The sequence below is a fragment of the Saccopteryx leptura genome, chromosome 9, assembly GCF_036850995.1.
Source record: "Saccopteryx leptura isolate mSacLep1 chromosome 9, mSacLep1_pri_phased_curated, whole genome shotgun sequence".
NCBI classification, from domain to species: Eukaryota; Metazoa; Chordata; class Mammalia; order Chiroptera; family Emballonuridae; genus Saccopteryx; species Saccopteryx leptura.
This window is the reverse complement of record NC_089511.1, coordinates 47,187,978-47,200,860: the sequence shown is the minus strand read 5'-3', so window position 1 is coordinate 47,200,860 and position 12,883 is coordinate 47,187,978. Positions and strand designations below refer to the sequence as shown.

General features: G+C 41.7%; 1 protein-coding gene across 2 annotated transcripts in view; it reads left to right on the top strand.

Annotated features, from left to right (window-relative positions):
- Positions 1-7,345, top strand: part of LOC136381131 (cytochrome P450 2B11-like) — a 34,482-nt gene extending 27,137 nt beyond the window's left edge. The window contains exons 7-9 of one of the 2 annotated variants that reach the window (XM_066349481.1): positions 2,516-2,703; positions 2,893-3,034; positions 6,209-7,345. In XM_066349481.1, the coding sequence (XP_066205578.1) occupies positions 2,516-2,703; positions 2,893-3,034; positions 6,209-6,240 (362 nt within the window). In that variant the 3' untranslated portion in view covers positions 6,241-7,345. Of the gene's footprint in view, positions 1-2,515; positions 2,704-2,892; positions 3,035-6,137 lie in introns of both variants that reach the window. The other variant, XM_066349480.1, reaches the window with a different exon arrangement.
- Positions 7,346-12,883: the final 5,538 nt, after the last annotated feature.

Sequence of the window (12,883 nt, the reverse complement as noted above, 5' to 3'; positions counted from 1 at the left end):
ATAAATGATCTAATGTCATCATTTCTTATGGCTGAGTAGTATTCCATAGCGTATATGTGCCACATCTTCTTTATCCAATCTTCTATTGAAGGGCTTTTTGGTTGTTTCCATGTCTTGGCCACTGTGAACAGTGCTGCTATGAACATGGGGCTACATGTGTCTTTACGTATCAATGATTCTGAGGTTTTGGGGTATATACCCAGTAGAGGGATTGCTGGGTCATAAGGTAGTTCTATTTGCAGTTTTTTGAGGAACCACCATACTTTCCTCCATAGTGGTTGTACTACTTGACATTCCCACCAACAGTATATGAGGGTTCCTTTTTCTCCACAGCCTCTCCAACATTTGTTATTATCCGTCTTGTTGATAATAGCTAATCTAACAGGGGTGAGGTGGTATCTCATTGTAGTCTTGATCTGCATTTCACTAATTACTAATGAAGCTGAGCATCTTTTCATATATCTGTTGGCCATTTGTATTTCTTCCTGGGAGAAGTGTCTGTTCATGTCCTCTTCCCATTTTTTTATTGGATTGTTTGTTTGTTTGTTGTTGAGTTTTATGAGTTCACAAAGAATAAGCTCTTGATTTCATTGATCTTTTGTATTCATTTTTACCCTTTACGTCATTTATTTCTGCTCTGGTTTTTAGTATTTCCTTCCTTCTACTTCCTCTGGGCTTTATTTGTTGTTCTGTGTACTTAGATTCTTTTTTCTCTGATTCACCCAAGAACATACATTTCCATTCTTTACTTGGATTAATTGATTCACCTATTGATCATTTGAAACACTGGTTAATTGAATGAACTGTTTTTCATGAATTTATTGGCTCATTCATTCATTTATTTATGCATCCACCTATCCTTCAATAAACTAGGTCTTATTACTTAATCTTTCTATCAGTCAGTCTTTCACTTTATATGTAACCCTCCTATCACTTTATTTATTAATGTAATAATTTACTCACTGACTCATTTTAATTATTCATCTGTCACCAAACCATCATTCATTTATTATTTTAGGTACCTATTTCTCCACTGATTTTTTAAATCTTATTTTTATTAATTTTAATGCAGTGACATTGATAAATCAGGGTACATATGTTCTGAGAAAACATCTCCAGATTATTTTGACCTTTGATTATGCTGCATACCCCTCACTCAAAGTCAAATTGTCCTCCATCACCTTCTATCTGGTTTTTTTGTGCCCCTCCCCTCCCCCCACTCCCTCCCTCTCCTTCCTCGCCCCTTTCCCACCCCTCCACCCCATGCCCTGTTACCATCACATTCTTGTCCATGTCTCTAAGTCTCATTTTTATGTCCCATCTATGCATTGGTTCATATAGTTCTTAGTTTTTTTTCAAATTTACTTATTTCACTTAGAACCCATAAATAAACCCACAGCTCTATGGACAATTGATATTTGACAAAGGAGGTAAGGAAATACAATGTAGTAAAGACAGCCTCTTCAACAAATGGTGTTGGCAAAATTGGACAACAACCTGCAAAAAAATGAAACTAGACCACCAACTTACACCATTCACAAAAATAAACTCAAAATGGATAAAAGACTTAAATGTAAGGCGTGAAACCATAAGCATCTTAGAAGAAAAGATAGGCAGTAAGCTCTCTGACATCTCCTGCAGCGATATATTTGCTGATTTATCTCCACGGGCAAGTGAAATAAAAGACAGGATAGACAAATGGGACTATATCAAATTAAAAAGCTTTTGCATGGCCAAAGACAATAAGAACAGAATAAAAGGACAAACTACACAATGGGAGAACATATTTGACAGTATGTCTGATAAGGGGTTAATAACCAAAATTTATAAAGAACTTGATTTATTTTTTCACATATTCCTTCCTTAAATCCAATCACTATCCACTTATTTTGTGATTTATTGGTCAATTAGGTTTATTTATTTGTCTGAGTCATTTATTAATGATTTATTAACTCATCTATTGATTGATAAGTAAATAGATTCATCCAATAATGTTTTTCTATTCATCGGTCTTTTTATTTATGAATGGATTTATATATTCATTTATTTATTGATTTCTTCATTGATTAATCTATTGATCTATTTCACAGTTATATTCCTGAGGACCTAGCACGGTACCTTATTTGTAACACAAATATAGTAAATATTTATTTTTCCATTCATCTTACAGAAGGAATTTTGACAGGCTCATAGCCTCAAGTTCTCAATCTGAAATTTTACGCAAAACTGTGATGTGTGTGTGTGTGTGTTTTCATGCACATGCATGTGCTCATGTGCTTGTGCATGTATCTGTGCCTGTGGGGAAAGAATCTATAACATTCATTAGATTTCAAAGAATGAGAATTCTTGTTTCTTCTATCTTCTCTGCATACCCAATCTGGTTGTTCTGAGGAAAGTCAATGATATAACATTTTACTATTGGGTTTTCCTGGCTCATTGGCCCATAGAAAGCAGTGTCCCTGATAAAATGCCCCTTCAAATGAGGCTCACTGGTTCCATCCACTCTTCTGTGCAGAGAAAATCCAAAAAGAGATTGATCAGGTGATTGGCTCACATCGCTTTCCAAGTCTCGATGATCGAGCCAAAATGCCATACACTGAAGCTGTCATCCATGAGATTCAGAGATTCTCAGATCTCCTCCCCATAGGATTGCCCCACATAGTCACCAAAGACACTCAATTCCGAGGGTACATCATCCCAAAGGTGAGATAAACTGTGTGACCACATATTTCCTGTGGGGGATCCTGGGTATTCTTAATCTCCAAACTTGACCTCTTGGGTTGTTTTTGTTGTTTGTTTGTTTTTATCACCAGAGCCTTTTCTTTCATCTTGTATTTTAAGGATGGGGTAGGGAAGGGAACGGCAATTTTTGATCTTGTGATTATCCCTCAGGGCACTGAAATATTTCCCATCCTGCATTCTGCTCTCTTTGACCCATGCTACTTTGACACACCAGACATCTTTAATCCTGACCATTTTCTGGATGCCAATGGGGCACTGAAGAAAAATGAAGCTTTTATCCCCTTCTCCATAGGTAAGTTGGATCTGTACTCACTTCCTCAGACACCAGAGTATAGGTGTATTCCCCTCCTTAAGACATCAAGGACAGGTTTTTGGTTACTGAGTAGTTAGTACATGCCAGTTGCTTTACTTTCATTATACCATCCTATATTTACTACAGCCCTAGGTGGGGTTTAAGAAGTGAGATCACAACCCAATGGCACATTTTGGTATGTTGGAGTTTGGGAAATTATATTAACTTCTCTATACCTCAATATAAGAAATCTGTTGAGCACTACTCTGAGCCCAGTGCTTCACTGGGGGCTGAAGATAATGTGTCTGACAAGTCACATAAAGACAGAGATCCTGCCTCAGAAAATAAACATTCTAGCAGGAAAGATGGACATTCAGCATATGGCCACAAAATTATATCTAATCATAGGAATTAGTGCCTGCAATGTGCATAGACTGCATGGTACAGAGTAAGTGCTCATAAGGTAATTATTATCATAATTGTGATAACTGCTTGGAAGAGGGCTTTGGGAGCACAAAATTGGAAGTAGAAAATTGTGTCAGTGAAGAGAAGCTTACCTGAAATATTGGCTTCTATGCTAAGGTCTCATGGGTGAGTATCAATTAGTCACTGGAGTGTTCCAGGCAGAGGGAACAGCAAGGGTAAAGTGTGGAGGAGAAGACAGCATGACACATGAAAGGAGCAAGAGGAACCCCAAGATCCTGAGCTATGGGTTACAAGAGGAGACAAGGGTGAAGAGCTCAGCTGGAAGGCCTTGAAAGCTGAGTGGAGTTTAGATTTATTCTGTTGGCACTGAGGAGCTGAGGAGAGTCAAGACATGCTTTGACTTGTCTCTGTCTACTTGTCTCTGTCTACTTTTTTGGCTCCATCCAGAGAAAACCCAAGCCCAGAGTTCTCATTTTCAGGGATAAAGAAAGACCCCAGAATCAAGTTGTCTAGTCTTGAGTTCCATCAGCAACTTCAGTGACCCAGGGCCCCTGGCTCTGCCCAGTGCATGGCTTCCTCTCTCATTTCATCTGAAGTGAGAGTTGGGGGACATGTGAGTAGTGTGGTGAGGGTCAATTCCTGCCTTCAATAGTTGTCCTAAATTTGGAGAGAGAGGTAGAGACGAAGAGAAATAACAACAGAAACAGATCGCTAAGGATAGAGTGAGTGAGAAACAGAGTGGAACAAAGAGATGTATAGAGAAAGAAAGATACAAGGCTGATAGTGGCAGAAATAGAGAGTAAATAAGAGACAATAGAAGGAGGAGGAGGGGAGAGGAAAGGAGGAAGAAAGGGAGAAAAACAGAATAAGAGATAGAGGAAAGAAAGAAAGTGACATGAGTAGAGAGGAAGAAACAGTGAGAAAGAGAAAAGGGATCTGCAGAGGGAGATGAATAATAAAAGGGAGAGAGCTGCAGACACAATCCAATCCAAATGGAGACAGGGAATCAAACAAGACTAAAAATAACAGAAAAAAAGAAGAGAAATTTTAGAAGAAAGTCAGAGAAACAGTACCCATGAGGCGGTATATTCAGGAAAAAGAAAAAAAGACAGGCAAAAAAAAAAAAAAAAAAAAAAAAAAAAAAAAAAAAAAAAAAAGCCACAAGCAGAACGAAGGACAAACCTCGTCAAAAAGGTATTACAATTAAATGTCTACCAAAGGGTGTCCAAAGTACAGCCCCAGGGATGAGGAGGACAGAGTGGGAGGGAGATAACTAGCTCTTCTCAAATGAGATGAGCCAAAGAGCCAATTCCAGGGGAAGAACCATGCCAGAGACCTGTCCCAAGGATTTCTAGCTCCTGTCTCCTGACTTCTGGGTGTGGCAAAAATGTGAACCCTTCCCCAGTTACCTCCACAGAGGTGCAATGTCTAATGAATTGAAAAGTTTAAGAAATGCTTGAAACCCCATCTTTGAAATGGCCTTTCCAAGGTGGTCAGCCTGCAGATTAGGAACCAAGTAAGTAATGGAGGAGACTCTCGGTGTCTCTGCGTGAACTTTCTGGCTCCTTTGCCCTCATTTCTCTCTAAGCCAGTGTTTTATAACCTGTTGGCAGGGCGCCTTACACCTCTGAGAATCTGATGGAAGCCATAGATGCATCTCATGTACATAACTCCCATTCACAAATTTATGCACAATATCGGTTTTTTTCCTTAAAGCAGAAATAAGAAACAAAACAGAAACAGAGAACAAATTGATGGTTGCCAGAGGGGAGGAGGCTTGGGTGATACCTAAAAAAGGCAAAAGGAGTAGGAAGTACAAGTTGGTAGCTACAAAATAGTCTTGAAGATGTAAAGTACAACATGGGGAATGTAGTCAATAATATTGTAATAGATTTGTATAGTGTTAAATGGGTAATAGACTTCTAGGGGGGTCATTTCATAAACTATATATATATTTAACCACTATGCTGTATGCCTAAAATTAACTTAAATAATATTGAATGCCAGCTTTAATTTAAAGTAAATAAGTAGAGAAAAGGAAACAATCCAGCCCTGGTTGGATGGTTCAGTTGGTTAGAGCATCATCCCGCTACTGATACACAAAAGTTGCTGGTTTGATCCCTAGTCAGGGTGCATACAGAAACAGATCAATCTCTCTCTCTCTCTCTTACTCTCTTTAAAAGAAAAAAATAAAAAAGACAACCGAGAGATAGACAATCACACGCAGTGCCAGAGACACACCACAATCTCCACTACACACACCCAAGAAAAACACAAAGTACCAACTATACCTACAGCATCATTAGTATAGACCGAATACTCTTCTGAAAAATTTTACAAGTATTAACTTTATTAAGTTCATAACTCTCCAAATGTCAGAAATATGCACACATCTACACATGGGGAGGTGTGTGCCTCCCCTCTCCCCCATCGAACAGGAGGTGAGGCCAACCAAGCCTTTGGAAACCTAACAGAAGCTCCAAAGTCTGTCCTGAAAAAATATGCATTAGATTTGCACCTGGTTTCAGGGTTTGGGAACCCCCTAAAAGTCCACCCTGAATTACTGGCGTAAGTCTAATCTTATGCAAACCAGTTGCAATGGACACAGATGTCTGGGTTTTGGGCAAAGAATGTGCATCCCCTCTGGATCTACACTGGTGATCCTCTGTACCTACAGGAAAGCGCATTTGTCTTGGCGAAGGCATCGCCCGTGTGGAATTATTCCTCTTCTTCACCACTATCCTCCAGAATTTCTCTGTGGCCAGTCCTGTGGACCCTGAAGACATTGACCTTACACCCCATGAGAGTGGATTAGTCAAGCTGCCCCCGATGTACCAAATCCGCTTCCTGTCCCGCTGAGGAGGCTGAAGGAAGAAAATCAAAGGATTCCAGAGCCATGAAGTATTCCCACCTCTGCAGGGAGTGTCCCCTGACTCTGTCCATGTTCTGCATCTGAGACATCAGCTACAACCCAGTATTCTTCTTTCTCCTTAGTTGCCACCTCTATAAGAAAGTTCTTTCTGCAGTCTTGTCTTCTTCCACTGTGCTTCAGCTCTTCTAAAGACTCAAGGACATGTTTTCCTTTCCTCTGTTAATAGAATTCCAGAAGGGTATATATAGAGAAATTGGAGGCTGAAAGGGCAAACTCAGCTTAAGATCTCTCTGCAGTTCTGCCTCCCAGGCCACTGCTCACCCTGAGTGACTTCTCCTTTCCTTAGAACAACCATATCCTCCATTTAACAACTCCTTGTGCTCCATAATCTGTTTATACACGATCTCGCTTGAATCCTACTCTCAATAGCTCCACATGGTGAGTACAGTAATCATGTTCATTGTACAAATGAATAGACAGAGGCTGGGCAATGGCATCAGTTGTCTGAGGTCATGTGGCTAGTAAGTGGAGAAGCAAGATTCACACTCAGTCTCTTTTGGCTCTAGAATTCAAACTCTTTACCAAAGCTCCTCTCACCTACTCATATATTTTAAAATTAAGGTGAATCAGAGAGAATAAAAAAAATCAACCATTTTCACGAGTATAATTTAGTGCCTTTCGTGTCTCTGGATTTGCCTTCTCTGCATATTTCATATACTGATATACAAGAAACAAAACAGAAACAGACTCATAGATATAGAGAACAAACTGATGGTTACCAGAGGGGAGGAGGCTTGGGGGACTGGGTAAAAATGGTGAAGGGATTAAAAAGTACAAATTGGTGGTTACAATAGTCTGGAGGATGTAAAGTATAGCATAGGAAATATACTTAATAATATTGTAATAACTATATGTGGTGTCATTTGGGTAGTAGACTTATAGGGGGAATCACCTCATAAATTACATATATATAAACACTATGCTGTATGCCTGAAACTAATATACAATAATATAAGAAATACGTGGCTCTTTGTGAGTGGTTCTTTCACTTAGCATGATATTTTTGAGGTTCATCATGATTGTGCTATGCATTGTCTTCCTACAGTCTCATCTTTTCTTTTCAATTTGAAATGGGCCTGCTCAGCCCACAACCCCCTCATCTGTGTCATTGATTATAAACTCGTGCCTTAGATTCCCCGATATTCTCCTTCAAGTTCACTGAGACTCAAATAAGCATCCAAAGCCTGACATCTCTGGGTCAGGTAGTGATCCATGCCACTTTATGTGTGATCCATTTATTGTCAGGTCACTAGGAATCTTTTCAGAAGGTGAATACTTCTACTTCACCTCAATGACAGTTCAATGAAGGCAAACTTGTTGTCATGCTCATCACTGTTCTCTTAGCACAGGAACACTGTGTGGCATGACAGGTGTTCAAAGTATTTTCTGAGAAATGAATGAAGGGATGAATGGCTGGGTGGATGGATGGATGGATGGATGGATGGATAAATGAATGGCTAAATCCTGCAAACTACCAACATGAAGCTAGGTTTCCTCCATCAGATCACATGTTCTCCAATCTCACTGTGTTCTTGTGCCTCAAATAAATCCCTATCCCCAGTGGGCACAAGATGCCCCAATTTGGCCTGCCAGCTATTCTCGATCCCTCATGGAATGCCACCCTCTGACAATGGCTGAGAGCCTCACTTGTAGTGCAAAAACCATAAAGCCAGCCTTCATCTGCCCTACCAGGTAGCACACTACCCTGTCTTGAGGAAGGTGCTCTTTATTCAAAGGCTTTGCTTACTAAGATACCTTGGGCCAGCCAGGGGCCTATGCAAAGGTGGCTTTGAAACACAATCATAATGTTAGACTTCCTTGCCTCTGCAGCACTTAGCCAATTTTGGGTCCCCGGTTGCCTCCATTGTAGTTACAAGAAGTTCTGCCAAGTTGAATTTCTATAGTACCCTCTCCCCTTAACCACAAAAGGAAAAAACAACAACAACAGGGTAGTATACCTCTTAAGAGAAACAGCAGGATAGAAGGCAGGCACAGCAAGGACCATGGCATTCTGGGCCGACCTGTTCCTCATCATCCTCATTGGCTTTTTGCTAATATGGGACCACCATAACTCCCTGAGCTGCCTCCCTCCTGCACCCCAACCTCTGCCCTTCCTGGGGAACATTTTGTAAACAGACCACAAGTACTTTCTCAAGTCCTTCCAGGAGGTGAGGTGAGAAGAAGAAAGGGGATGGAAAGCAGGATATGGGACAGAAAAAGCTCACAGACAGCAAGGCAGCTGGAGATCAATTTTAGGATGGGACTTCTCAGGCCAGCTTGAAGGTTGCCTTCTATCAGCCACAATCTGGCCAATATGCCCACAGAGAAGCTTCTGAAATTCCTATGAGTAGGAATGTGGGAAAGGGAGACTGGAGGAAGAAGTTCTGACAGACTAGAGACTTCGAGCTGTGGTACTTCTGCTTTGGGAGGAACTAGAGCTGGAATGTGGGGAGCCTCAGTAATTCTTAAAATAGAAGTTGGGAGGGTTCTTGGAAAAGCCAAGAGGAGGACACTTGGGGTGAGGGCTGAGTAGGAGGAAGGGAGCCATGGAGTGCAAGTGTGCCTTATTCCTGATGGGGCTGCAGCCAGTGAGGTTTAGGCTGCACTGGAAGTGTGATGCAGGTGTGAGTGTGGAGACTCTTCTCTTGAGTCAGGGAGTGAGACCTTGACCGTGCTCCCACGGCTGTGGGAGAAATACAGTGATGTCTTCATGGTCCATCTGAGTCCTGGCCTGTCATCACCCTGCGTGGCTATGATGCACTGAGGGAGACCCTGGTAGATTGGGCTAAGACTTTCTTTGGCCTGGGCCAAATTGCTATTGGTTTTTGTTCGATTTTTTGTTTGCTTGTTTGTGTATTTTACTGAGAGGTGGGAGGCAGTGAGACAGAATCCTGTGTGCAACCCCACCAAGATTCACCCAGCAAGCTTCCTACCAGACAATGCTCTGCCCATCTGACGCTGCTGCTCTGTTGCTTGGCAATTGAGCTATTTTGGCATGTGAGGTGAGGCATGGAGCCATCCTCAGCACCCAGAGCCAACTCACTTGAACCATTTGAGCCATGGCTGCAGGACGAGAAGATCAAGAGAGAAAGAGAGGAAAATAGAGAGGGGGGGTGAGGGGTGGACAAGCAGATGGTCACTTCTCCTGTGTGCCCTGACTGGGAATTAAACCCAGGACTTCCACATGCTAGGCTCTACCACTGAGCCAGCCAGGGCTTCATTGCTATTTTTGACCCCTATCTTTCATAGAATTGGTGAGTTAAAGGCAAGGTTGGATTGGGGTAAGGACAAAGGGACATCCCATGCATCCTCCAAACTTCCCTCTATGCCCCCCCTCCCAATTAGGAGCAGATTTAGCCAGTAGAAAGTCTTGGAAGACCCTTATAGGATTCTCATTGGCCACCGTGAGGGACTTTGGGAAGGGGAAGTGAAGCATCAAGAAGTGAATCCAGCATGGCCTATGGTGGCACAGTGGATAAAGCATCAACCTGGAATGCTGAGGTTGCCAGTTCAAAGCTCTGGGCTTGCCTGGTCAAGGCACATATGACAAGTAAGCAATGAACAACTAAAGTGAATGAAGCAACTATGAGTTAATACTTCTCGTTCCTACTCCCCTTTCTCAGTAAAATCAATAAATAATTTTTTAAGTGAATCCAGGAGGAGGTTCAGTGGCTGGTGGAGGAGCTGTGGAAATCTAAGGGTGAGCCCTGAGCCAGGTCAAGGGATGGAGCGACAGACAGGGGTGGATGTGATGGGGACAGAGAGGGAGGAGAGAACATGGTCAATGGAAAGAGGCTCAGACACAGAAACAGATTCAGGTATAGGTTTAGAGATAAGAAAAAGAGAAAGAGATTTAGGAAGACAGAGACTGAGAAGAAGAGAGGGAGAATCAGAAAGGTATGAGAAAGAAAAAGCAAAAGAGAAAAACTGAGTATGGTGACAAAGTTTGATCTAGGATCAGAGACTGCAAGAAGTCTTAGAAACAGAAGGTTAAAGGTAAAAATGGAGTCAGGGGAAACACAGAGTGTCAGTGAGGCCAAGGAAAAGGTACACTGGGGACACTGAAAAGAAAGAGCATGGAGAAAGGGCTGAGTCTTCAAGAAGGAGTCAGAGACAAGACCAGAGACAGACACAGGTGTATCAAGAAAGTGAGAAGAACAGAAAAAAATGAGGAAGAATCACAGAGGAAAGTCTTCCCTTCCACTCTGAAAAAAAAAAAAAAAAGCTGAAATGTAAAGGCCATGACAGGTAGGATGGCCAAGAGAAAAAATAATGCCAATCACACAAGCTAAGTGGGAACTAGCCAGGCCTGAGCCACCCAAAAGGACAATACAGGGAACAAACACCTCAAGACAAATCTCTCATCCCCAGGGGCCTATCTGGATCCCACCTTCCTCTTTAACTCCATCATCACCAGCATCATCGTTTGTTTGTTTTTATATAAATATAAAAATCTTTACTGTTTACACTGATGCATGTATGAGTGCTTATCATCAAATCAAAGTTGTAGTAAAAAACTCACAGCAGTTCCATCTTCTTTGGAGAGCACTTTAATTACCAAGATCCTGGATTCATGCAGCTGCTAAATTTACTGAATGAAACCTTCACCATTATCAGCTCTTTCTATAACCAGCTGATGCCGAAGATTGCATGATGGCCAGGAATCAAGGTGGATTGACCTTGGCAAGAGATCAGATGCTTTCTGTCCTGAACAGCAAAGCAAGAAGGCATGAGAGGTCAATTTTCTGTGCACACACTTCACGCCCTGCTCCCCGCCAGGTGAGGTGATTAGTCAGCCTGGGGGTAGCAATCAGGCCTTCTATAAGGGTGGACTGTGAGAGAAGAAATCTTGCCAGCTGTTGAAATGATTGGGGTAGGGTACAGTTGTTCAGGTACCAGAGAGGGTCTAACTGTATGCACTTGGGTCTGCTCAGTTGGAAGGCACATTCCCCAAGTCCAGGGGGGTGAATGGTGCCCTTCAGATGTTGTTGTGTGTGCAGTACACAACCTCAACACCACAGCACCATCCCAGAGACTAGAGTAGGTTCTGGGTCTTTTCGACTTCCCTGTAGATGCTTTAATTCCTCTCCAACATCTTGAAATACTTTTCTAGCACCCACATTCTCTTGTCTAGTCTGATTCAAGAAGTGGAAGATTTTGTCACTGAGCTCATTGAGAGACACTGGGAAATGCTGGACCTGGTGCCCCAAAGGACTTCATTGATTCCTTCTTACTCCACATGGACAAGGGAAGGACTCTACTGGATTGGGTGTCAGTAGGAAAGAGAGTGATGGACACATACCGACATTGAGCTAGTATGTTGAGTACAAAGTTGTATTATTTCCCTAAGGTTGATAAGAAAACCATTGGAATGCCCTTCTCCTCATTCCTTCCTCATCTGCCCCTGGCTCTCTTTTGGAATGCCTGTTAAGAGGTTGCAACAGATATATGAAAAGATGCTCATCTTCTTTAGTTATTAGAGAAATGCAAATCAAAACTGCAATGAGATACCACCTCACACCTGTTAGATTAGCTATTATTAACAAGACAGATAATAGCAAATGTTGGAGAGGCTGTGGAGAAAAAGGAACCCTCATCCACTGTTGGTGGGAATGTAAAGTAGTACAACCATTATGGAAGAAAGTATGGTTGTTCCTCAAAAAACTGAAAATAGAACTACCTTATGACCCAGCAATCCCTCTACTGGGTATATACCCCAAAAACTCAGAAACATTGATACGTAAAGACACATGCAGCCCCATGTTCATTGCAGCATTGTTCACAGTGGCCAGGACATGGAAACAACCAAAAAGCCCGTCAATAGACGACTGGATAAAGAAGATGTGGCACATATACACTATGCAATACTACTCAGCCATAAGAAATGATGACATCGGATCATTTACAGCAAAATGGTGGGATCTTGATAACATTATACGAAGTGAAATAAGTAAATCAGAAAAAACCAGGAACTGCATTATTCCATACGTAGGTGGGACATAAAAGTGAAACTAAGAGACATTGATAAGAGTGTGGTGGTTACGGGGGGAGGGGGGAAAGGGAGAGGGAAAGGGGGAGGGGGAGGGGCACAAAGAGAACTAGATAGAAGGTGACAGAGGACAATCTGACTTTGGGTGATGGGTATGCAACATAATTGAAAGACAAGATAACCTGGACTTGTTGATCTTTGAATATATGTAACCTGATTTATTGATGTCGCTCCATTAAAAAAATAAAATTATAATTAAAAAAAAAAAAGAGGTTGCAACTATTAAAAAGTCCATGTCTGGCCCAGCAGGGGACTGGAAGAACCGTACTACCCCCTCCCATTCTGATTGGTCTAAGACCTCTTTGTGTTCTGATTGATTTTAGACCCATTACTGTTTTAATTGGTTTCAGGCCCATGTCAATTCTGATTGGGTGCATACTGATGTTTCTGATTGGCCTGACTAACCAATCAAGTTTATTTTTATTTTTTTTAAAGAGTACTT